The sequence below is a fragment of the Podarcis tiliguerta genome (assembly GCF_965153285.1).
Source record: "Podarcis tiliguerta genome assembly, chromosome: 14".
In the NCBI taxonomy this organism is placed as follows: domain Eukaryota; kingdom Metazoa; phylum Chordata; class Lepidosauria; order Squamata; family Lacertidae; genus Podarcis; species Podarcis tiliguerta.
This window is the reverse complement of record NC_139547.1, coordinates 47,074,870-47,100,376: the sequence shown is the minus strand read 5'-3', so window position 1 is coordinate 47,100,376 and position 25,507 is coordinate 47,074,870. Positions and strand designations below refer to the sequence as shown.

At 49.1% G+C, this 25,507-nt stretch overlaps 2 protein-coding genes across 2 annotated transcripts in view; one reads left to right on the top strand and one right to left on the bottom strand.

The window, feature by feature from the left end:
* LOC310664458 (uncharacterized protein) overlaps positions 1 to 25,507 on the bottom strand; it is a 541,032-nt gene that overhangs the window by 408,939 nt on the left and 106,586 nt on the right. The window lies entirely within an intron of this gene.
* SLC5A10 (solute carrier family 5 member 10) overlaps positions 1 to 25,507 on the top strand; it is a 118,020-nt gene that overhangs the window by 12,646 nt on the left and 79,867 nt on the right. The window contains exons 6-7 of the mRNA XM_083413536.1: positions 23,597 to 23,702; positions 25,406 to 25,486. Of these exons, the coding sequence (XP_083269662.1) occupies positions 23,597 to 23,702; positions 25,406 to 25,486 (187 nt within the window). The remainder of the gene's footprint in view (positions 1 to 23,596; positions 23,703 to 25,405; positions 25,487 to 25,507) is intronic.

The window sequence follows — 25,507 nt, the reverse complement described above, 5'->3', positions numbered from 1 at the left end:
CGATAAGACGGGGAATTGGAACCCTGCGTGCTTTGATTTAAAAGTCTTCCTTTGGAGCAGTTCAAAGATAACTTTCCCGGAAAGGATGGGTAAAAATCTCACCCCACCTTAGAAGTCTTGCTTCTGCTGCCAGCCCCAAATAAGTGTAAGGTTTTCACTGACGAACGCAAGCAACCGATGTTCCTCCTCCCGGGAGCTGTTGAGACGGACTTCAAAGGCTTTTTATAGCTGCTATTTTTCTTTTATGAAGGGGCCAGGCCTGCTTCTCCTTCTCCCCCTAGATTTATTTTCGAAACGAGGCTGTTGTTGTGCTGAGAAGCCATCTTAACAAGCTCCCTCGCCTGTCCGTCCCTGCTGAATTATACGAGAGGAAGCTGGAGGGGCCGTGTTTTGGTATTCCAAGAAGAGGAATGATGATGGTTTCTTTAATGGGATGCAGATGGCTGCCAACACCTTAAACATCCTCCGCCCTCTCTAAGTAATTATGAAAGCTTTGCTTTCACCTGCCATTGCAGCTTGCCAAATTTGACTCTTGTCAAGCAGGGGGGAAAGGCGAGATGAGAGGGATGTGTCTCAGGGAATAGAGACCCCCCTGGTCCTCCAGAGATTGAGGGATTCCAGTTCCCATCAGACCCAGCTAGCATGGCCAATGGCCTGTGATGATGGGAGTTGTAGTCTAGCAACACTGGGAGGGCTGCCTGAGGGAGCTGGGCTGTCTGGTGAGATGGCATACTTAGGAACGATCAATGAACACTGCAGACTCATGGGCTCCATGATCACTGCAGATGGTGACAGCAGCCACCAAATTAAAAGACGCCTGCCTCTTGGGAGAAAAGCAATGACAAACCTAGACAGCATCTTAAAAAGCAGAGGCATCACCTTGCCGACAAAGGTCCGTATAGTTAAGCTATGGTTTTCCCAGTAGTGATGTATGGAAGTGAGAGCTGGACCATAAAGAAGGCTGGTCGCCGAAGAATTGATGCTTTTGAATTCTGGTGCTGGAGGAGACTCTTGAGAGTCCCATGGACTGCAAGAAGATCAAACCTATCCATTCTGAAGGAAATCAGCCCTGAGTGCTCACTGGAAGGACAGATCGTGAAGTTGAGGCTCCAAGTCTTTGGCCACCTCATGAGAAGAGAAGACTTCCTGGAAAAGACCCTGATGCTGGGAAAGATGGAGGGCACAAGGAGAAGGGGACGCAAGAGGACAAGATGGTGGGACAGCGTTCTCGAAGCTACCAGCATGAGTCTGACCAAACTGTGGGAGGCAGTGGAAGACAGGAGTGCCTGGCGTGCTCTGGTCCAGGGGGTCACGAAGAGTCGGACACGACTAAATGACTATACAACAAAAGGAATGATCCTGAGTGTGGCATGGTAACCCCGGTGACCAAAGTGGGGAGCAGGGTCTCCACATGGTCCCTTGAAGCTCTTGGAAATCTGTCTCCACAAGTCTCTGTTCAACAATTGATTTGGCGCCCTTTTGGTCCGCAGTGAAGCTGAACCTCCATGTGCAAGGGCAGTCTTGCTCTGAATAACAGCTGTTTACAGGGGTGGGGGAAGAAACAGTGGCAGAGGAAGGCTGCTGCCCTGCCTTTGCCTCATCTGTGGATTGCCTGGAAGGACCTGGCTCCTGCCCCACCCCTGGACCTTTGGTCTAATCCAGCTGTGGTTTTCTGAAATGAAGCAATGGCTCTCTCTCACAGGGAACTATATGCAACACTGGCAAGCATGCTTTTATAGGGCGTTGGAGAGAGTCACATGACTTGCTTTGGCCAATGCAGAGGCTTTCTCGCCAGCCTCCCTGCAGCTGCCTGCTCTGGCCACTTGGTGGCAGTCTCACAGCGGCTCTTGAACCCGGGGCTGGAGCGGCGCTAGACTCTGGCGCCACCGCAGAGCTCTGGCCGGAAGGGGGAACTGCAGGGTGGCGTACCTCTCGGATAGCAGCAGCTTATGGGATCAGGCTTGGTTTGGTTGCCCGGTAAAAGTCACGTTGCTCCCTGACTTAAGCAACAAGGCTCCTCTGCAGCTGCTCTTCAAGGCTGCAAGACTCCTTGTTCCGTCGCTTTCCCCCCCTTTGATGGCCCTGTGGAACTGGCGGTGCCTTTAAATGTCAGAACTGTTCTCAGCATCGCAAGGCAAGAGGCTCAAGTAGGTCAGCCTTCTGGGCCTCAGCCCCGGGGCATTGCCATGCCAAGAAGGGGCGAGGTGTGTGCTGCGCTTGGGTTATGCCAGAGCAGCCCGTAATCCTGCAAAGAATGTAAGGTCTCACCCCGTCCCGCTGCCTCTGATGTGGTCCAGGTGTGTGAATTGAGAACAGGAACTGAGCTCCGTAAGCAACAGCAACACTGGGGTTGCACAAGCGCTTGTGTGTTTCGAAGGAGGCTCCAAGATCTGCACTCGGTACCGATTTGCTACCAGGCCATGTTCAAAGGGTTGCTATTAGAATAGAAAGTCCTTAACAACTTGGGACAGGTTTACCTGCGAGATTGCCTTGCCCCAAATATACCCACATGGCTGCTTTGATGGGTGGAACTGATCCCGTTACAAGTGCCCCATTATACCCGTTCCTCATCGACCATTTAGTGTATCTAAACTCTGGAACTCCCCGACTCTTGACACCAGGTAGCCGCCTCCCCTGTGCTCTTTTCGGCGCCTACTAAAACACTTTTCTTTAGACAAGCCTATGCATACATTTAGAAAGCGGGCTTGTGTTTCCATCTGTTTTTAGTTCATTGCTGCTTTTGTTTTGATTGAAAGAGTTGTTGTTCTTTCCACTGACAGAACTACATTTCCCAGAGCGCACTTGATCGCTCTCTGCAGGGAACTTTGGGAATTAAAGTTCTGGGAGGGGAATAGGGGCCTGCAAACAACTCCCAGCACCCTCAATAAACTAAAGCTCCCAGAATGCTTTGGGGGAAGCCACAGCTGTTTAAAGTGGCGTTGTAGTTTAAATGTATGACATGAATGGGGCAGCGATATGTTTCTGAATACCAGTTGAAGGCGTTTGCATGTGAAGAGAGGTCTATTGTATTAATGTTCTGCTTGTAGCCTGTCTATCAGCATCAGCCAGGCCACTGCAAGAATCTGGATTCTGGAGTATCAGACAGCACTCCTTGATTTGATCCAGGAGTGCTCTTTTTTTCTGCAGCCCCTGAAGAATGTTTTTAACTAGGCTTCCTCAACCTCGGCCCTCCAGATGTTTTTGGCCTACAGCTCCCATGATCCCTAGCTAGCAGGACCCAGTGGTCAGGGATGATGGGAATTGTAGTCTCAAAACATCTGGAGGGCCGAGGTCGAGGAAGCCTGGTTTAAACCCTGAAAACTGGCGACTCTGATAGTTTGGACAAGACTTCCCCAAAGGGCAGCAGCAGTGACAAATTAAAGGGCAGTCAGTCAGTAGAGCATGAGATCTCAGGGTGGTGGGTTTGAGCCCCACGTTGTGTGAAAGATTCCTGCGTTGCAGGGGGTTGGTCTAGATGACCCTCATAGTCCTTTCTAACTCTACAATTCTATTCTTCTTCTTCTTCATCATCATCATCATAATTAATAATAATAATTTATTACTTATACCCCGCCCATCTGGCTGGGCCTCTCCAGCCACTCTGGGTGGCTTCCAACAGAACATTAAAAACACAATAAAACACCAAACATTAAAAACTTCCCTAAACAGGGCTGCCTTCAGATGTCTTCTAGAAGTCAGATAATTGTTTATTTCCTTGACATCTGGTGGGAGGGCATTCCACAGGGTGGGTGCCACCACCGAGAAGGCCCTCTGCCTGGTTCCCTGTACTTCGCTTCTCGTAGGGAGGGAACCACCAGAAGGCCCTCGGAGCTGGACCTCAGTGCCGGGCTGAACAATAGGGGTGGAGACACTCCTTCAGGTATACTGGGCTGAGGCCGTTCAGGTAATTGGCCAGGGACAGATGTCTAAGGAATTAGGAACTGCTGGAACGTATGAGGAAAAATAACAGAGCAAAGATTTTGTGGTTTTTAGCCAGCCCGGGAAAACAGCACAGCATTCATATTTCTGGGTGACCTAATGCTGGCGTGATCTGACTTGGAAAAGGCTGCTGTGTGTGAGGGTGAAGACTCGTGAGGAGAGAGAAGGGAGGGCCCCGGACGACTTGTTTGATGCCTCCCAAGTTGCTGCAGGAGAGGGCGTGGGGCAGGGCAAGCTCCGGCGGGGAGAGGGAACAGGTTGTAGATCCATTTGCGTTGTTTCCTTGCCCTGATTGAAACGAGATCAGACAGAGCATGAAACAAGGGCGCCTGGGTATTTGGGGCCCTTGTGCTGCCTCAGAGAGGGCAGGCACCAGCTGGGCATGTTTAGCCTGGAGAAGAGGAGGTTAAGGGGTGATATGATAGCCATGTTCAACTATATAAAAGGATGTCACATAGAGGAGGGAGAAAGGTTGTTTTCTGCTGCTCCAGAGAAGCGGACACGGAGCAATGGATCCAAACGACAAGAAAGAAGATTCCACCTAAACATTAGGAAGAACTTCCTGACAGTAAGAGCTGTTTGACAGTGGAATTTGCTGCCAAGGAGTGTGGTGGAGTCTCCTTCTTTGGAGGTCTTTAAGCAGAGGCTTGACAACCGTATGTCAGGAGTGCTCTGATGGTATTTCCTGCTTGGCAGGGGGTTGGACTCGATGGCCCTTGTGGTCTCTTCCAACTCCATTATTCTATGATTCTATGATTCTAAGAAGCATCACTGGGTATCTGTCAAGGACCCCCCCACTTCTGCAAGGGGTCCACAGCTGGTCTTGTTCCTTGCTGCTGTGTCTTCCTCGCCTGCTCTCTCCGAGCGAGGGGGACAGAGCTGCTCCTTCCACTTGCCATGCACTCTCCCTCTGGGTGGGTGTACGGATCAAGCCCAGAGGGGGGGGGAGAGTGAGGAAAGGGGTAGCTGTGTCCCTTTAGGGCAGCAGTTCTCAACCTGTGGGTCCTCAGATGTTGTTGGACTACAACTCCCATCATCCCTGAGCTCTGGCCTTGCTAGCTAGGGGTGATGGGAGTTGTAGTTCAACAGCATCTGGGGACCCACAGGTTGAGAAAGGCTGCTTTAGGGCATATTGACTGAGGACACATTTATACCTGACATTTAAAGCACTTTGATGCCACTTTAAGCAGCTGCAACTCCCCCCAAAGAATTCTGGGAGCTGTAGTTTGGTAAAGGTGCAGAGAGTTGCACCGTAACTCCCCCCTCACAGAGCAGCAATTCCTAGAGTGTCTAACACAATCAATCCCTCTTCCCAGGGAACTCTGGGAATCAAAGCCTTTTGAGGGGAATAGAAGGGCCTCCTAGCAACTCTCAGCAGCCCAGTTTCTTTCAGTTTCCCCCTTTTCCAATCTTAAATTCATTTCTTCGCATTTCTGCAGAAATTTGCAACTTTCGTCATTTGAAAAACAAAATAATCCTCATGGAAATTCACCAGCGTTTTAGTTTGAAATTTTCCTACATTTTTTGCACATAGCTTTTACTAATGTCCATATGATTGTAGGCAATTTTCGGCACTATAGTGCATTTTCGTATGCTGTTTCCACTCACGGTCTTCCTCCAAACTTCTGTAATTGTATTAACATTGGCCAGAGAACTAGATTGCAAAATTCAGATATGTGCAAATTTTGAAGGAAAGCTGGGTTTCACTTTGCATATTGTTTCGGAAACTGTAGATTTGATAGGTTTCCCTTTTGGTGTGAACTGATCCAAACTTCTCCCCCACTCTCAGGTAGGAGCCCCCGGGCTGTTCTGAGTAGCTCTCCAGCACAGGGAGATAGCCAGGAGATCAGAGTTGTGTGTGTTTGTGTGATCCATGGCCTGCCATTCACCTCCTTAACTAGCCTGCTGCCCGCAGTGGAGGACCGGTGTTGAAACAAAAGTTTTTTAAAATAATGCACAGCACAGAGAAAGCAGAGAGAAAAAAACCTTTTCTCCCTCGCTCCCAAAATCAATGAAGCTGAATGCTGGAAGATTCGGGACAGGTAAAATAAAGTACCGTATTTTTTGCTCTATAAGACTCACTTTTCCCCTCCTAAAAAGTAAGGGGAAATATCTGCTCCTCCAGCAAAGCGAGGAGCTCGTTCCTTTCTGACATCCCTTTTGCAACCTGTCAGATATTGACCAACAAGTGCACACACACCCGGGTGGCGTCTTGATAGCTGCCGCCTGATTTATGGATCGTCCTCCTCTTGGAAGAGGGAGTTGAATCATGCAGATTGGAGTGAGGTGCTCAGACAGGGAATAGGGTATGGAGCCAGAGTTGCAGAAGAACCTCCAGCTGCCCTTGTGCAAGGCAACCCAGGCTGGAAGCATTTTTTTTTTAAAGCACTACTTCTAGCACATTTCAGGCGTTCCATTTTTAAAATCTGCTTCATCCTGGCAAACATCCTGCAGGCTAATGGGTTATCCTCATATTGCAAACGGAAAGCTGAATATAAGAAAAGCAGGATCAGGCCAGTGGCCCATCTAGGCCAGCCTCCTGTTCTCAAAGTGGCCAACCAGAAGCCTGCCAGCAGGATCCAAGCACAGGAGGCCTCTCCCCTCCGGCAGTTTCCAACAACTGGTATTCAGAAGCATTTCTGACTCTGACTGTGGAAGCAGGGCAGAGGCATTGTGCCCCTAAAGAACCAGGTGCGCAGCCTGGGAGTCATTGTGGACTCAAAGCTGTCCATGGAGGCATAGATCTTGGGCAGCTGTCAACCAGCTCCATCTGGTATGCAGGATGAGGCCCTATCTGCCCACGGACTGTCTCGCCAGAGTGGTGCATGCTCTGGTTATCTCCCGCTTGGACTACTGCAATGCGCTCTATGTGGGGCTATCTTTGAAGGTGACCCGGAAACTACAACTAATCCAGAATGCGGCAGCTAGACTGGTGGCTGGGAGTGGCCACCGAGACCATATAACACCAGTCCTGAAAGGCTTTCATTGGCTCCCAGTACGTTTCTGAGTGCAATTCTGAGTGTTGGTGCTGACCTTGAAAGCCTCTTAACCTGAAACTGTTCTTAACCTGAGGTACCACTTTAGCTAATGGAGCCTCCCGCTGCCACCTCGCAACCGCTGTGCGATTTCTGTTCTCATCCTGAAGCAAAGTTCTTAACCCGAGGTACTATTTCTGGGTTAGCGGAGTCTGTAACCTGAAGTGTCTGTAACCCAAGGTACCACTGTATACCTGAAGGAGCATCTCTACCCCCATCATTCAGCCCGAACACTGAGGTCCAGCTCCGAGGGCCTTCTGGCGGTTCCCTCACTGCGAGAAGTGAGGTTACAGGGAACCAGGCAGAGGGCCTTCTTGGTGGTGGCACCCGCCCTGTGGAACACCCTCCTGCCAGATGTCAATGACATAAAGAACTACACAACTTTCAGAAGACATCTGAAGGCAACCCTGTATAGGGAAGCTTTTAAGGTTTGATGTTTTCTTCCATTTACATATCTGTTGGAATGGCTGAGGCAACCCAGCCAGATAGACAGCATATAATTAATAAAATTATTATTAGTAGCAGTATCTAAGCTGCTGGCAATCACTGCCTCCTGGGGCAACGAGTTCCATAGTTTATGCGACTCAGAGAGAAGCTTGTGAAACACTATATAGCAAGCTTGTGGTTGTGTAGGACTGGTTGTGGACATAAAAAGGTAAAGGGACCCCTGACCATTCGGTCCAGTCGTGACCGACTCTGGGGTTGCGGCGCTCATCTCACTTTATTGGCCGAGGGAGCCGGCATACAGCTTCTGGGTCATGTGGCCAGCATGACTAAGCCGCTTCTGGCGAACCAGAGCAGCGCACGGAAATGCCGTTTACCTTCCCGCCGGAGCGGTACCTATTTATCTACTTGCACTTTGACGTGCTTTCGAACTGCTAGGTTGGCAGGAGCAGAGACCGAGCAACGGAAGCTCACCCCGTCGCGGGGATTCGAACCTCTGACCTTCTGATCAGCAAGTCCTAGTCTCTGTGGTTTAACCCACAGCGCCACCCGCGTCCCAGGTTGTGGACATACAGTTTATTATATTTTCCCAGGAGCCTTTGGGGGGTTCTGCATGCTAACCATGGTGCTAGCCCTCATGAGGAACCTCCAGTTTCTGGAAGGTCTCTCAGCGGTAAACTAAGATACAACGCATGGTTGACCTGAGTGTGGGGAGGCTCCTGTGCCCTCCAGGCTTGTGAGATCCCTCCCAATTTAACCGTCTCTTTTTACCACACGTGTCTGCTCGACCTCGTGGCCCACCCCTTCTCTGAGGACAGCTGGGGAGTCAACAGAAGCGCTCTCTCTCTCTTTTGTAGCCAGAGTGTGCAGCTGGCTTCGGAGCCAAGCATGAGAAAGCGACTTGGCAGGCAATTCAAAGGCGGGGCAGGTGCCAAGAGAACAAATCTGTTCAAGTCGAAAGAGTGAAAATGCCGGGCAGCCCCACCTGCCGCCTTCCGCGTTGCTGCCTCCGTCGCTCTGCCTGGAGGGAACAGGAGGCCGGCAATTTTATTTTATTTTTGCTGAGCTGGCAAAACAACAACAACAACAACAACAGAGAAAGGAATTAGAATCAGCCTTTCTCAACCTGTGGGTCTCCAGATGTGGTTGGACTACAACTCCCATCACCCCTAGCTAGCAAGGCCAGAGCTCCGGGATGATGGGCGATGTAGTCCAACAACATCTGGGGACCCACAGGTTGAGAACCGCTGAATTAGATGAAAGCAATCACCCTTGCCTGTGTGATTTTAGAGGAGGCAGGTTTTAGGGATTGAGAAGAAGCTCATGAAAATTCAGTGCAATGAGGCTGAAGGAAGCTTATCTGTAGCCATCTGGCTAAATGAAGACCACCTGCTTTGCTGGCTGGTGCCAGAGGCTGGCATGATCAGGCATCTGCTGAGAGGGTGCAGCCCAGCAGGGCAGTGGCATAGCACAGCAGGGGGGGGGGTACATGGGTGCAAAATTTCAACATCCGGTGCTGCATGCTTCTGTCTCTGGGCTCTGTTGAAAACGGCTTCTCCATGCAAACCAGGAAGCAACCTCTCCAGACAATGGAACAACTCTTCTTTCCTTGTCTCTGCGGCTGTGATCTCCTGGGGCTGTAGGTACCGTTAGGCAGTTGAATTCACATGTTTACTCCATCCATTTCCCTCCCACTGGGCACTGGCAATCCATGCTATGCCACTCTAGCAAGGCCCCCACTACAGAAAGCCCCCTGGACCCGCTGCAGTGAGGACAGTGCCTGTGAAGTCTAAAATGCCCAGGGCTCCTCCAGAACGCGGAGCCATTGTTCTAGTTAAGCTGGTTTGATCCCCGAGCCAAGGAGATAAATAACCTTTAGAAGACATCTAATGGAAGGCCTGTATAGGGAGATTGCCCTCCCAATGCTAAACGTTTTATTATGTTTTTATCTATGTTGGAAGCCTCACAGAGTGGCTGGGGCAACCTAGTCAACCTAGATGGGCAGGGTACAACTAATAAAATTATTATTATTATCATTATTCTGGAATACGACGTGCCTATTTTCACCAGAGAAATGTTGGAGGGTATGCACTTCCGTACTGGAAGGAGAGGTCTATACACACACAAATGCCCCAATTGTACAATGGGCAGAAGACATGACTCAGGTGGCAGCTTATGAGAAGGTGGTCTTTGCAACCAGCAATGAGGTCTGGGTAACCACCGTTATCTTCTTCAACGGGGTTTGTTCCACCACACCCTTACAACCTCTCTGCTACTGACTCCAAACTTTGGGATTGCTGAAATATATACAGCAACAAAAATCAACCCATTTGACTCAATTCCATGTGACTCAAATTGGGTCTACTACACCCAAAATGTTTAAGCGATGTGGGCTGAAGTCTTTTCTGGGGCCCCTCTGGCTGGCTTCCAACATATATCAAAACACATTAAACATTGAAAACCTTCCTCATACAGGGCTGCCTTCAGATGTCTTCTGAAGCTTGTATAGTTATCTCCTTGGCTCAGGGGTAGCATAGATCCATACCCTCCAATATTTATGGCGCTGTGGGTTAAACCACTGAGCCTAGGACTTGCCAATCAGAAGGTTGGCAGTTCGAATCCCCGCAACGGGGTGAGTTCCCGTTGCTCGGTCTCTGCTCCTGCCAACCCAGCAGTTTGAAACCACATCAAAGTGCAAGTAGATAAATAGGTACCACTCTGATGGGAAGGTAAATGGCGTTTCTGTGCGCTGCCGGGAAGGTAAACAGCGCTTCCGTGCGCTGCTCTGGTTCGCCAGAAGCGGCTTAGTCATGCTGGCCACATGACCCGGAAGCTACCTCGGCCAGTAAAGCGAGATGAGCGCCGTAACCCCAGAGTCGGTCATGACTGGACCTATTGGTCAGGGGTCCCTTTACCTTTACCTAAGGAAAATCAGGACATTCCTGGATCAAGTCAGAAACCAGAATGGCTTCTGTAAATTCGGGATTGTTCCTGGGAAATAGGGACAGTTGGAGGACCTCATGTAAGATGTTTAGTTACCATGAGTGCCTTTAGCAGCCAATTATATGGCCCCTCTTTCAAGACCCAAAGAACTCGTCCTCTGTGGTGCAATGGGTCAGTGCATCTGGCTTTTAACCAGAAGGTTGGTGGTTCGAACCCACCCAGGGATGGCTGTGGGCAGGTTCCCTCATTGCAGGGCATTGGACTCAATGACTCTCGGAGTCTATTCCAACTCTATGATTCTGTGAGTTCAACAGAACACGAACACCAAAAGACTGCAGCTTTGAGACACGACCAAATCATCCAGAACTTCTGGTCCTAACCACAGCGGCTAACACCTTTTAACACAGCTTCTCTGCCTCCTCTGTGAATACGTCCAGTCCTCTTTCACAGCTGTTGAAGACACCACACCTTGTGGCCGTGAGTTCCTCAAGTTAATTTGCTGCTGGGTGAAGAAGACTTTTCCTCACACCTGCCATGAATCAACAGTTTCGTAGGGTGGCCCCTACTTCTAGGGATATTGGCTGAAAGGGGTTTGCAAAGGGGCCTGTCACAAGACCCGATGGTTCTGGCCCACAGCAGTTGTTGGCAGTCAGTATCGCCCGTACCCTTCTGCGTTTGGAATCCAAAGCTCTGAAACTCCCCCTGGGTTGGGAGACAGAAAGGAATCTCATTTGGTGAGCCCGGGTGGTTTCTCAATGGTTTTCTTTGTGCCTACCTGCCGTTGGGCGTGCCTCTCCTCCCTGCCAAGCCAGATAATGAGACTGTGATGTCGAAAATCTCGCCTGGAATTTCTTGCTGCCTCAAAACTGCCCCTTAAGTCTTGTTGACAAGCAGGCCTGTGTAAGAGTATCAGCCACTGAGTACTTGGTCTCAGTCATAGCTCCCCACCCTGGACTCCAACTCCCATTGGACCCAGCCAGCTTCCGCTCACCAAGCTTTTCCCTCCAAAACAAGTTTCTAGTTCTCATTGTTCAGGTGGAAACATGTTTTCCCCTTCCCAAATGTGTTGTTGAGATGCTACAGCTACAGATTTATTTATTTTTTAAAAACTTTATTTATTATTGCATTTATACCCCATCTTTCCTAAGAGGAGCTGAAGACAGTGTCCTCTTTTCCTTCTCTCTATTTTATCATCACAACAACTCTTTAAGGTAGGCCAGGAGAGGAGAGGGTGCTGGGTCTTTTCTTTTTATATACATTTTTATTGATTTTTTAACATATCAGTTAAACATACAACATATCTTCTCATCTTATACAATGTTTTAGACGTCCGTCAACACCTCTGATGATTTCCTGTTCTTTATCCCTTGTTCTGGGGGGACGCGGGTGGCGCTGTGGGTTAAAGCCTCAGCGCCTAGGGCTTGCCGATCGAAAGGTCGGCGGTTCGAATCCCCGTGGTGGAGTGCGCTCCCGTCGTTCGGTCCCAGCGCCTGCCAGCCTAGCAGTTCGAAAGCACCCCCGGGTGCAAGTAGATAAATAGGGACCACTTCCTAGCGGGAAGGTAAACGGCGTTTCCGTGTGCGGCTCTGGCTCGCCAGAGCAGCGATGTCACACTGGCCACGTGACCCGGAAGTGTCTGCGGACAGCACTGGCCCCCGGCCTATAGAGTGAGATGAGCGCACAACCCTAGAGTCTGTCAAGACTGGCCCGTACGGGCAGGGGTACCTTTACCTTTACTTTATCCCTTGTTCTGCATTTCTTAATTTCTATATTACATTTAATTGTCCTTAACTAATAATTCTTTTCATAGTCTTCCTTGTAATATTTCAAATAATCCACCTTACAAAACTTCTTCCAGTCCTACTAGCGTAACCTGTTCATTACTATTACTTTTCAAATAGTTCATATATTTACTCCAGTCTTCTAAGAATCTCTGGTCCCGCAGGTTTCGAATCCTTCCTGTCAATTTATCTAATTCTGCATAATCCATCAACTTCATCCTCCATTCTTCTTTCGTCGCCCGGGTCCTTTCTTGAGGGCTTCGCACAAACATCCAGTTGGTCAAATGCTGGACCAGATGGGAAATTGGCCTGATTTAGCAGGCGTTTCTTATATGTTGGAATGTGATGAGTCCTCTATCAGGTCACATAGAATCATAGAATCATAGAGTTGGAAGAGACCACAAGAGCCATCGAGTCCAACCCCCTGCCAAGCAGGAAACACTATCAGAGCACTCCTGACATATGGTTGTCAAGCCTCTGCTTAAAGACCTCCAAAGAAGGAGACTCCACCACACTCCTTGGCAGCAAATTCCACTGTCGAACAGCTCTTACTGTCAGGAAGTTCTTCCTAATGTTTAGGTGGAATCTTCTTTCTTGTAGTTTGGATCCATTGCTCCGTGTCCGCTTCTCTGGAGCAGCAGAAAACAACCTTTCTCCCTCCTCTATGTGACATCCTTTTATATATTTGAACATGGCTATCCTATCACCCCTTAACCTCCTCTTCTCCAGGCTAAACATGCCCAGCTCCCTTAGCCGTTCCTCATAAGGCATCGTTTCCAGGCCTTTGACCGTTTTGGTTGCCCTCCTCTGGACACGTTCCAGTTTGTCAGTGTCCTTCTTGAACTGTGGTGCCCAGAACTGGACACAGTACTCCAGGTGAGGTCTGACCAGAGCAGAATACAGTGGCACTATTACTTCCCTTGATCTAGATGCTATACTCCTATTGATGCAGCCCAGAATTGCATTGGCTTTTTTAGCTGCCGCGTCACATAACAGGCTGGAAGTTGACACATGCAACTCCCCCACCCCAGTGATGGGAATCTGTGGAATTTCTAGCCACCTTCTGGATTTAAGACCTGGTCTCTGCTTGTGCTACAAATGCAGGGCTAAGACTGCTGATCCCCCCTCAGGAAGGAGCCCTGCAGAATCTTACCTAAAATTACAGTCGAGTTTTGTGTTTTCCACAGTGGGGCAACCAGATGTCCCCATTGGGAAGCTCTAGGCTGCGAGCAACACCATGACAGGAAGAATTCAATAGGGCGGACCTTTCCACCTTAATGCCTGGAAAGGATTCGCCTGTGGACGTCTTCCTGATGTTCAGCTGTTAAAAGGCACAAGAGCCTCGGTCTGCAAAATAAGTGGCAACCGAGGCCTATTGCTTCCTGTGCTCATAACCCAATATTGAAGTGTAGGCTTATGCCCTTTACTTTGCCAGAGAATTGCTTACCCGCGTCCCCAAGACCGAGAAGAGAATAAAAAAAATTCCAGGAAAGTTTCTTCTTTGGAGAAAAGAGTTTTATTGCAAATCTGTGCACAGAGACAGTCAGCAGAATATAGTTTCTGAAATCTGACTGTGCAGCAATACGCATCTGCAAGCCTTCTTATACTTTAGAGTATTTACCCACCTCCCAGACCTCCCCCAAAACTTCCCCCAATCAGCTGGCAAGTTTCCAACTTATTCCTTATATGGCACATCTATATTTGCTGGCTAAGGCTGCTAGCTAAGCACTTCTTAAGCACCCCCTCCCACCTCCTTGTACACGTGTCCTTCGTATCTCTTCTTATCTTGCATTACTTAAAGCAGAAGCAAAGCAGGAAACATCTTGCTAGTGGTTTTTAGTTGACAGCAGTTTTTGGCTAGGCAGGAAACGACCTTCTGACCTTTAACTAACATCAGCAGTTTCAGATAGCTGGTTAGACAGGAAACGGCCTCCTGACCTGTCTGATTTAGACTTTGCAAATAACTGCATTTTTGGGTTTGAGCTTGTGTAACCATCCTAGCAGAGTGCCGGAATTTACTATGTGTAGATAATATTAATGATTAACCGTTCCCCTCTCCCTTCACTCCCTCCTCTTCTTCTGAACAACCTAATACTTAGGTTCGTTCTGGGGTATGGGCCTATACTCCCTCATCACAGCGATGACTGTGGGTCCTAGCTTCCGTGACAGGAGTCTTTGCATCATTTGCTGCAAGCATTGCAATAAGCAGGGGATACAGAGGCAAAGAAGCAAAAGGATTAATAGCGGTCCTGCTAATAATACTATAACATTCCTGAGCCAACTGCCATCAGGGAGCCAGGAATACATCCAACCCCATGCATCACTCCCTGTGGCTTTCAGCGGGTTTTCAGCTATCATTGTTTCCATGTGGTTGATGGTGGCTGAAATATTTGCTGACTGGTCTGAAATGTACATGCAGCAATGGGAATGAATTAAGGCACAAACTCCGCCCTTAGAGGCAAGGACTACATCCAAAGCGTAACGATTTTGAAGGACTACCTCCCTTATCTCTGACATTTCCTTATTAATTGCTTTTAAGGCCGAGATGGTGGAGTTAAACAAAGCCTCGGTCCAGTTTGCCAATCTATGCAGATCCCGGTAATTCATGGCTACACCCAAAGGGGGTAGAAGGGACCTAGAGATGGCTGTGCCGGTATACTGGTTAATAGGTGATTTCGCGTCCCTTTTGTTACGCAGACGGACTGTTGGGAGCTTATCCATCTTATACACCAGGGGTACGACTACTCCTAAAGTACAGGTTCCAGAAAAGGCAGAGGGGATTTCTTTGTAGGCTCTTGTGCCGCAGAGCAACCACAAATCAGACTGGAGCAGGCAGTTAGATCTGCTGCGCGCCGTCATCCAGGTAAACCAAGTATAAAAATCGACACACATAGCATCATAAATGGAAGTACCTTTTTGGAAGCAGGAGGATCCGTTAATATACTCATAAGTCCAATTGCAATATGGATAGTGACCTAAAAAATTGCTGCTGTTATGATTGAAACGGAGACAACGAGGTGCCTGTTCCATGAGTGACAGAAACACTGGGGGTGAATAGGTGCGACCATCTGACATAAGATTACTAATTCTAAATGACTCATTTATTGGAATACTATGCAGTAGTATGCCAGGCTTCTTAAATTGTGGAGGGATATGCATACAAACCCAGCATTCAGAAAGATTAAGCATAGAAGAGAAACGATCTATATCTCTAACATAGGTATTATTACTCCAAATCTGATGATAGGGCTCTGACCGGCCGGTTTTCCGTATATGTGAGTCATCTCCCAGACCCAACCCAAGTAGGGCTAGTACCAGAAGGGTCAAGGGGATGGGGGCTGGTTGTTCCCTCCCACAAAATCGGTGACGCTCATGCCAGCAAAAGAAAACACACATCCATATGACAAGAGCGGTTGAGATAACCCCTATCCACCAACCCCAATCCTTCCATGGTTCCTCCCACCAATATTCAGGGGGTGTGCTCATTGTTGAAGAGCTCACTGATAGTTGTGCCCGACTATCTGTTGAGCCTCAAGGATGAGAGTCCACTGGTGAGCTGATGCTCCCACTACGTGGGTCAACTTTTCTGCTAACCCTGATGGGTGGATTGAACCACTTGTTCAGCAATTTCAATGCACACCTGGTTAAGGTTCCCACCCCTGCAATACTTGCATTAAGATAGGTTCCGTCCCATCTATCGCCTGCATTAAGAGTAGGACCTGGTCTATCAAATGAGGTTGGTACAGTGCTCTACCTCCCATATAACAGTTGACTACCCTCCCACAACAGCAAAAGCGGTCCAGAACTCGATAGAGTTCGAGCGTCTCTGCAACTTCCCGTATGAGCACTATCCACGCATGCCGGACAGTGGTGTGGGAGAGGAGCCACAACGGGGCAGTGGGGTGTTTTAAGACGGCAATCTCATCAAATCCCAGTTTCCAATAGCCATAGAGCACACCATATCTTACCACCGGTAAGACGAACCAGTCGTAGCAGAGTCCATCAGGCCAATAAATGCGGTATGGCTCAGTGGGGTCAGGGCTGTGGGACATAAAGCAGATAACAAAAAGAAAAGATAAAGTCCCTATGGAAATATTAAATGTCCTGGTGAGCTTCCTGGGTTAGTCCTGGCACGGAGTTGGGGACGCTGCCCGCGGGCGCCCCTCCCATCCAATTCTTCAGCTGTGCGTTGAGATATCAGCTTCCGGTGTGATATCAGCAGAGCGGTCGTCTGCCAGGCGTCTGGAGATGGTCAGCCGAAGGGAGTTCTCTGGATCTGGTGTTACTGTCCAATCCGAGATGGCTTTCTTCACTCGAGTATGGTGGACCCACGGGGTGATGCCGGCAACCTTCACAGCAGTAGGAGTAGAGAGTAGCACGGTGTATGGTCCCCTCCAGCAGGGCTGTAGGGGGGCTCGCTGCCAGTCTTTCACCCACACTTCATCACCTGGCTCGAACTGATGGAACGGTTCAGTCAACACACATGGGGTGCGAGCCTGGGTCCACCTGTTGAGATAAGAAAGAACTCGGGAGAGTGACTGTACATAATTATTCAGTTGCACATCTTGGCTAACATACGGATTTAACATTCTAACATATGGGACTGGTCTCCCAAACAGAACTTCAAAAGGTGACAAGTGGGTCCGTTTTGACGGAAGACTGCGGACCCTGAGTAATGCCAAGGGCAACATGGCCACCCAATTAGACCCGGTTTCCTGTGTCAGCTTGGACAGCTGATTCTTTAGAGTTCTGTTCATTCTCTCTACTTTTCCAGAACTCTGGGGTCTATAAGCAGTATGCAGCTTCCAGTTGATCTGGAGCGCTTTTGCCAGCCCCTGTAGGACTGCATGAACAAATGCTGGTCCATTATCAGATCCTATGGACCTTGGCAATCCATAGCGAGGGATGATTTCCCTAAGCAGGCACCTGGTTACTTCAAATGCCTTTTCAGTCTTTGTGGGCCATGCTTCGACCCATCCGGTGTAGGTGCACACTGCTACCAGCAGGTAGCGGTGCAGTCCACAACGGGGTAATTCAGTAAAGTCCACGACAAGATCTTCCATAGGTGCCGTTCCACTGTGCTGAATCCCTGGGGGAGCCAGTGGTCCGGCTCTGGGATTATTCTTCTGACACAGCAGGCATTTCCTGGAAATCTGGGCTGCCAGTTGGTAGAGGTGGGCTATATAGAAGCATTTTTCCAGCTGCTTGGTTGTAGCATCGGGTCCTATGTGGGTTGAATCATGGTACCTCTGAATTATTTGCCGCGAAAGAGACTCTGGAATCCATATCCTGTCATCAGGGGTAAGGTACCATCCTTCTTTGGTCAATGTCAGTTCCTGGGCGTCTGCAGTGTCCTTTTCCTGCTTGGTATAAGCTGGCTTGTCAGCGGTGCTTAAAATCTCTTCTGGGACTAGTGCTCCGATAACCGGGATGGGGGCTAGTTCCCGAGCTGCTTCCTTGGCCACTTTGTCTGCCAATCGATTTCCTCTGGCCACTTCCCCTGGTCCAGTTGTGTGTCCATAACAATGGATAACCGCTACCGCTTCAGGCTCCCATACAGCATCCAGAAGGTTCAACAAAGCTTGTGGGTGGGCCACCTGGTTTCCTCTGGAGGTAAGCAAACCTCTCTCTTTCCATAAGGCTCCGTGGGCGTGTAAGGTCAGGAATGCATACTTAGAATCAGTATAGATGTTTATCTTCTGTCCCTTTGCCAGGCTCAGGGCTCTGGTAAGCGCAGTTAGTTCTGCCAGCTGGGCCGATGTTCCAGGCGGGAGTGACTTTGCTTCGACCACCTGGTCGTCCAGGGCTACCACTGCATAGCCTGCTTTTCGCTGCCCAGCCTCGACAAAGCTGCTTCCATCCACAAACCATGAAAGCCAGTGGGGGTCTGCTTTGTCTTTGAGATCAGGCCTGCTGGAATATACTTCGTCCATTACTTCAATGCAGTCGTGCGTCTGCTCCTCACCTTCTCCTACCGGCAACAGGGTAGCTGGGTTGAGGGCGGTGGTGACCTGGAACTTCAAACGTGGGTGCAACAATAACATCTGACACTTCCTCATCTTCGCTTGGGAGAGGAAATAGGTACCCTTCATGTCAAGCAGTGCTGGGACTGCATGCGGAGTCACACAAACAGTGTCTTGGCCAAAAGTAAATTTGTCTGCTTTGTTCAGTAGGGTGGCTACTGCCACAACTGCTCTCATGCACGGCGGTAAGCCTTGTTCTGTAGGCGACAGGCGCTCAGATAGGTATGCCACGGGCTGCTGCCAGCTTCCCAATTTTTGGCATAGCACTCCCTTTGCTGTTCCCTGGTCTTCATCCACAAACAGGGAGAAAGGCTTCTCAGGATTTGGGATACCCAGCGCTGGTGCTTGCTGCAATGCCCTTTTCAGATCCTTGAAGGCCTGCCGTTGCTCCTCTCCCCACACAAAGGGGTCCTTTTCAGTTCCTCTGGTTGACTCGTGCAGAGGCTTGGCAATTGTGCTGAAGTCAGGGATCCATATTCTACAGAATCCTGCCGAGCCCAAGAAACCACGAAGTTCTCTGCGATTCTTTGGCTCTGGAATCTGGATAATGGCTTGCTTCCTTTCTTCTCTAAGGGTCCGTTGCTGATGGGATATATCAAATCCAAGGTATTTTACAGTGGGTAGGCATATTTGGGCCTTCTTCTTAGATACCCGGTATCCTGCTTCAGCCAAGTGATTCAACAAATCCTTGGTGGCTTTCATACACGTGTCCTCGTCTGAGCAGGCCAAAAGAAGGTCATCCACGTACTGTAACAAGACCCTGTGTGGGCTGGTGGGGAAGCTAGACAGGTCCGAGGCCAATGCTACCCCAAAAAGGGTTGGAGAATTCTTGAAACCTTGTGGAAGTCTCGTCCACGTATATTGCACCTTGGTGCCTGTTCCTGGATCCATCCATTGAAATGCAAACAGGGGCTGACTTTCCTCTGCCAGACGGCAGCAGAAGAATGCATCCTTCAAGTCCAGTACCGTGAAATAGCAGGCAGTAGGAGGTATTAAACTCAACAGTGTGTAAGGATTGGGCACATTGGGGTGGAGGGTTTCCACGGCTTGGTTGACCAATCGGAGGTCTTGGACCGGACGATACGAGTTATCTTCCTTCTTCACCGGCAAGAGTGGGGTGTTCCACTGAGATTGACACTGCCTCAGGATGCCATGGCGAAGTAACCGTTCCAAATGTACCCATACTCCTTCTGCAGCTCGCCGGGGGATAGGGTACTGGTTCACAGCCACAGGGTTGGCGAATGGTTTGGGCTTGACTATTATAGGTGGGATGTTCTTTGCCATTCCGGGCGGGTTGCCTTCTGCCCATACACCAGGGTTTACTTTTTGCAGGAGGTCTTCTGGAATAATCCCCTCCTCTTCTTTTACCATCATTAAGCGCCAGTGTTCCCTTAAGGGTACTTCTAAGGAAAGCTCTCCTGTTTGCCCTGTAGTCATTGTCACTTCTCCTGTCGGTTGAAAGGAAATCTGGGCTTGCAATTTTGATAGCAGGTCTCGGCCCAATAATGGGATGGGACACTCTGGTATATATAAAAACTTGTGTTGGACTACTTGGCCACCCAGGCGACAGACAACAGATTGCAGGAATGGGGCTCTTTGTGATTTGCCTGTAGCTCCTATTATGTTAATTGTTTGCTTGGTGGGCTTGGACACTGGTACTGGCAAAACAGAGTGGGCGGCTCCTGTGTCAACCATAAAGGGGATAGTTTGGTTCCCTGTTTGTATTTTGACCATGGGCTCACGGGAACCTAAAGCAGCTGGGCCCGGTCTGTCCTAGTATTCTTCCTCCTCTCTCAGGCTCATCATGCCGGGCTGCCTTTGGGCTGAGGGGTACCAGGGAGGTCCCTGTCCACGTCCTCTACCCCTGCTGGCATTTGTCGATGACCAAGGTCTCAGTTCCTGTCCAGGTCCCCTGGGGGTTGGGCCTGGGGCTCGTTCTCCTCGTCCTCTCCCTCCTAAGTGGGCCTGTGGGCATTCTCCTTTCCAGTGCCCTTCCTGCCGGCAGATGGCGCACTGATTCCTCCCCAGGCGGCCTTGCCCTCCTCCCCGGGCACTTCCTCTTTTCTGAGGGATGGGTGCGGTGGCCTGTAATGCCATCAACTTCTTTGCTTGATACTTCTCCTTTTTCTTTTGTTCCTCTTCTTCCCTCTGATTGTAAGTGGTTTGAGCCAGTTCTAACATCCACTCAAGGGTGTGGCCCATGAACCCCTCGTGTTTTTGAATTTTTCGGCGGACATCGGGCGCTGCCTGAGCTACAAAAGCAGCCTTTACAATAAGGGCATTGGCAGCCTCATCTGGGTCTACAGGAGTATACTGACGGTAGGCTTCCTTCAGGCGTTCCAGGTAAGCCCCTGGGGCCTCTTCATTCCCCTGCACTACCTCTCTGACCTTCACAAAGTTGGTGGGTTTCCTGGCTGCCCTTCTCATACCATTTAATACGTTCTGGCGGTAGGTAGTGAGGGTTTTCTGGCCATCAGCAGTCTGATAATTCCAATTCGGGGTACTATCAGGGTATCCTGTTATAATGTCTGGATCCGGTGTTCCCTGTGCTCTCATGTGTACTCGAGCTTCAACATGGATTCGCCTAGTTTCTTCTGTGGTTAGCAGCGCATCCATCAAATACTGCACATCATCAAAAGTGGGATTATAGGTTTTAAAAATCCCTTCAAACAATTTTATAATTTTAGCTGGATTCTCCTCAAAGGAAGGATTTTGATTTCTCCAATTACAAACATCTGCACTTGAAAAGGGTATATGCTGGACCGTGTAGGTCCGTGGTGCCTCCGCCCCACCAGGCCCTGGAGGTCCCGGTGGGTCATAAACCCTTCGGAGGGGCATTACTCCGACCCCACCCTTTTTCTGTGCCTCATGGGACTTATGGAAGGCTGCCCTGGTTGCTGCTTCTATCCATTCCTTCTGCCATTTCTTCCCTTGTGCTGAGGAGCATCCTGCTGCAGCCAACACGTGGGGGCTAACATCCACTTTTTCCGCATAGGGTTGTACATACTGTTGCAATCTCAAAGACTGATACTGAGTCCACTCTCTTCCCTTCTTTGCTAACTCAACCAATCCCTTTACAAATTCCTCATCATCCTCTTCTTCCTCTTCTGATTCATCAGCCTTGGGGGGTTCAGGCTGGGGGCTAGCTCCTCCCGGTGCTTGGGCACCTGGGCCTGGGGGAATTGCTAGAGGGGCAGTTGGTGGAGCATAGGGTGGTGGCGGTTTGATGATTCCCCCCTCCTCATCTTCTGGGTCTGGTATCACCGGGGGCTTTTCTGCCTTCCCTGCCGGTCGAACTGTACAAATTGTATTTCGTGGGGCGTCGCCTTGGCAGGCTTTCAACCACGGTGGATTCTTTTCTACATTGGTTTTCCAAGTAGAAATGTAAGGGATTTGGTCGGGGTGGACATTCAATATGTTCTGGTATAATGGGCTGATTAGTTGCAAATCAAAGCTTCCTCCTGACGGCCAATTAGTTTGTGCGGGCCAGTCAACTTCACATAATGTCCTCATTCTCTGTTTTCGCAATTTGATTCCCCAATCATCATGCTTTGTGGCCGCTTTCCAGTTCTTTAAAAAACATTCCAGAGGACTACATTGGCTTGCCCCAGACCCCATTTTTTTTTTTTTTTTTCTTTTCAGATACTCCGCACCTGACTGGGCTGTAAATTCTTTCACAGTTCACACGATACAGATTGTGGTCTGCACGAGGTCGCCCTGGCAGAAAACGCACAACCCTGCAATCGCTCGGCCAAGGGGAACGCTAGGCGGCCCCGACCCACACTTGACAACAATTCAGTCACTGGAGTATCTGACATGCAACATATAACATACAAATCACACCATTATAATTTCAACATGCAACACACAAAACACACCAATACAGCTTCCCCTCTGTTTCCCTTTTACCCAACCTTACTGGCGGCAAACTACTGCAATCGGCCAGTTCTCCCCTCTGTTTCCCTTGTACCCAACCTTACTGGCGGCCCTCTGCACAACCAGGTGAGGCTTGATCAGACCTCGCCCCCCTTTTCCTTGGGGCCCACGCCCTGTCCCTTGGGCTTACCGTTTTCCGCTGCGGATTCCCTCCTGGCCAGTCCTCTTTTCTCCCTCGACCGAGGTCCCTACTCAGGAGCGGTGTGGCCGGCTTCTCCCACGAATCAGTAGGGTGCGCGCTGAAGCCTGCGGACTCCGGTCCGAGCTGTTCACCTGGTCGAGCCTGGCTCTTCCCGGCCCCCTTGGGGTGGGGCAATTTCCCGGCCAACGCACCAAGCTGTAGGCTTATGCCCTTTACTTTGCCAGAGAATTGCTTACCCGCGTCCCCAAGACCGAGAAGAGAATAAAAAAAATTCCAGGAAAGTTTCTTCTTTGGAGAAAAGAGTTTTATTGCAAATCTGTGCACAGAGACAGTCAGCAGAATATAGTTTCTGAAATCTGACTGTGCAGCAATACGCATCTGCAAGCCTTCTTATACTTTAGAGTATTTACCCACCTCCCAGACCTCCCCCAAAACTTCCCCCAATCAGCTGGCAAGTTTCCAACTTATTCCTTATATGGCACATCTATATTTGCTGGCTAAGGCTGCTAGCTAAGCACTTCTTAAGCACCCCCTCCCACCTCCTTGTACACGTGTCCTTCGTATCTCTTCTTATCTTGCATTACTTAAAGCAGAAGCAAAGCAGGAAACATCTTGCTAGTGGTTTTTAGTTGACAGCAGTTTTTGGCTAGGCAGGAAACGACCTTCTGACCTTTAACTAACATCAGCAGTTTCAGATAGCTGGTTAGACAGGAAACGGCCTCCTGACCTGTCTGATTTAGACTTTGCAAATAACTGCATTTTTGGGTTTGAGCTTGTGTAACCATCCTAGCAGAGTGCCGGAATTTACTATGTGTAGATAATATTAATGATTAACCGTTCCCCTCTCCCTTCAGAAGGACAGCCAGAAATCTATCAGATGAAGCAGCTTCCTTCGGCTGATGGTACCGAAATAGCTATTTAAACAAATAATTCAGGTGTTAGTTTAAAGCATGGGTAGGCAAACTAAGGCCCGGGGGCTGGATCTGGCCCAATCACCTTCTAAATCCGGCCCGCGGACGGTCCAGGAATCAGTGTGTTTTTACATGAGCAGAATGTGTCCTTTTATTTAAAATGCATCTCTGGGTTATTTGTGGGGCCTGCCTGGTGTTTTTACATGAGTAGAATGTGTGCTTTTATTTAAAATGCATCTCTGTTTGTGGGGCATAGGAATTTGCTCACCCCCCCCATATAGTCCGGCCCCCCTCCAGGTCTGAGGGACTGGCCCCCCCTGCTGAAAAAGTTTGCTGACCTCTGGTTTAAAGCATGGCAAAGCTCTGAAGCGGCTTTTGCCTGTCCTAGCTGAGCATTCTCCTCCGCAAAAAAACCTGATGGTGTCTCTCTTTACCCCTGCAGACTGACCTGTATTCAGGAGCCCTGTTTGTTCAAGTGTGCCTAGGCTGGAATCTCTACCTTTCCACCGTCCTCATGCTGGTCGTCACTGCCATTTACACCATTGCAGGTAAGATGCCCGGTGGATCATAACCCTCCAATACTTCTCCCATGAAAATAGGGACATCCCATTCCTTCATGATAATTCTATTATTTCTATGCTGCCCATCTGACTGGGTTGCCCCAGCCACTCTGGGTGGCTTCCAACATATAGGTAAAGTTAAAGGGACCCCTGACCATTAGGTCCAGTCGCGGACGACTCTGGGGTTGCGGCGCTCATCTTGCTTTATTGGCCGAGGGAGCTTCCGGGTCATGTGGCCAGCATGACTAAGCCACTTTTGGTGAACCAGAGCAGCGCACGGAAACACTGTTTACCTTCCTGCCGGAGTGGTACCTATTTATCTACTTATACTTCGATGTGATTTCGAACTGCTAGGTTGGCAGGAGCTGGGACCAAGCAACAGGAGCTCACCCCGTCGCGGGGATTCGAACCGCCGACCTTCTGATTGGCAAGCCCAAGAGGCTCTGAGGTTTAACCCACAGCGCCACCCGTGTCCCTTCCAACCTATAGAAAAACATAATAAAATATTAAACATTAGAAAACTTCCCTATACAGGATTGCCTCCAGACGGCTCGGGGGTTGGATAACTCCATACCCTCCAACATTTCTCCCATGAAAACAGGGACATCCTGGGGGAATGAGGGGCATTCTGGGATCAAATCAGAAACCCGGACGGCTTCTGTAAATCAGGGACGTCCCTGGAAAATAGGGACGCTTGGAGGGTCTGGTGGAAGATGCTTCACACATGAAACATGGTCCCAGGTACCAAGCAAGCTGCGGTCAAAAACTCTGGTTTGGCAAGAACCATCCCTCGTTTCCTTCAGACAACTTTTTACACCCTTTCTGGTTCTGCAGGCCCTTGTAGCATGGATCTTCTTTTCTTAATGCAATTGTTATTTGCTGATGTTTTATTGATGTTTTTATGGATATCTTGGTTGGTTTTTATATGTCATATTCCACTTTGCTCTTTTTTTTTAACGGATGTACGTATTAGAAATCTGAAAACAAATAAGCAAATGAACACCTGGAAGGTCGTACGTCTCCCCTCCCTGTCATGTGCTCTCCAGCTCCCCCCTATTTCCAAGGCACCATCTCTTTTCTGGTCTCCCCCTTTGTCTTTTGGGGAGAGCCTTGTGCAAATGGCGTCAAAATGATTTGCATGCCGTTTTCCCCCTAATAATTCACATATTGTGGATTTATCTGAATATATCTGAATTTATTGTTATTCACATTTTATACTGTATTTTATGCTGTTTTTTGTTGCATCAATTAAGTGTTTTAAATTTGCTGTTAGCCACTCTGAGCCCAGGTTTCTGAACTGGGAAGGGTGGGGTATAAATAAATTATTATTATTATTATTATTATTATTATTATTATTATTATATTTTGCACACAATCTCCCCTGACAGAGTGCATTTTTTTTCATGTTACACTCATGTAAATATTTCCTTAATATATGCATTTTGCAGACACCTATTTTTTGGTGCAGTGCAAATTTGGGATGGGTGTGTGTGCCAGGATGCATGTTGCTTTGGGAACTGCAAATTAGGAAAATTTGCACTAATGTGAACTGACCCCAAATTTTGCCCCCGCAAGTTCTAAAGGGCTCCCTCTGTTAGAAACATGGGGAGGAACTGGAAGCACCCCAAATTGTGCTGATCAAAACTCAGCTCTGCAATTCGGATCTGTTCTCCCCGGTCTACTGTCCGCAGGTGGGCTGGCGGCTGTCATCTATACAGATGCTCTGCAGACTCTCATCATGGTCATTGGAGCCAGCATCCTGACAGTAACAGGTAAGGCCTGCCTGTGGGGGC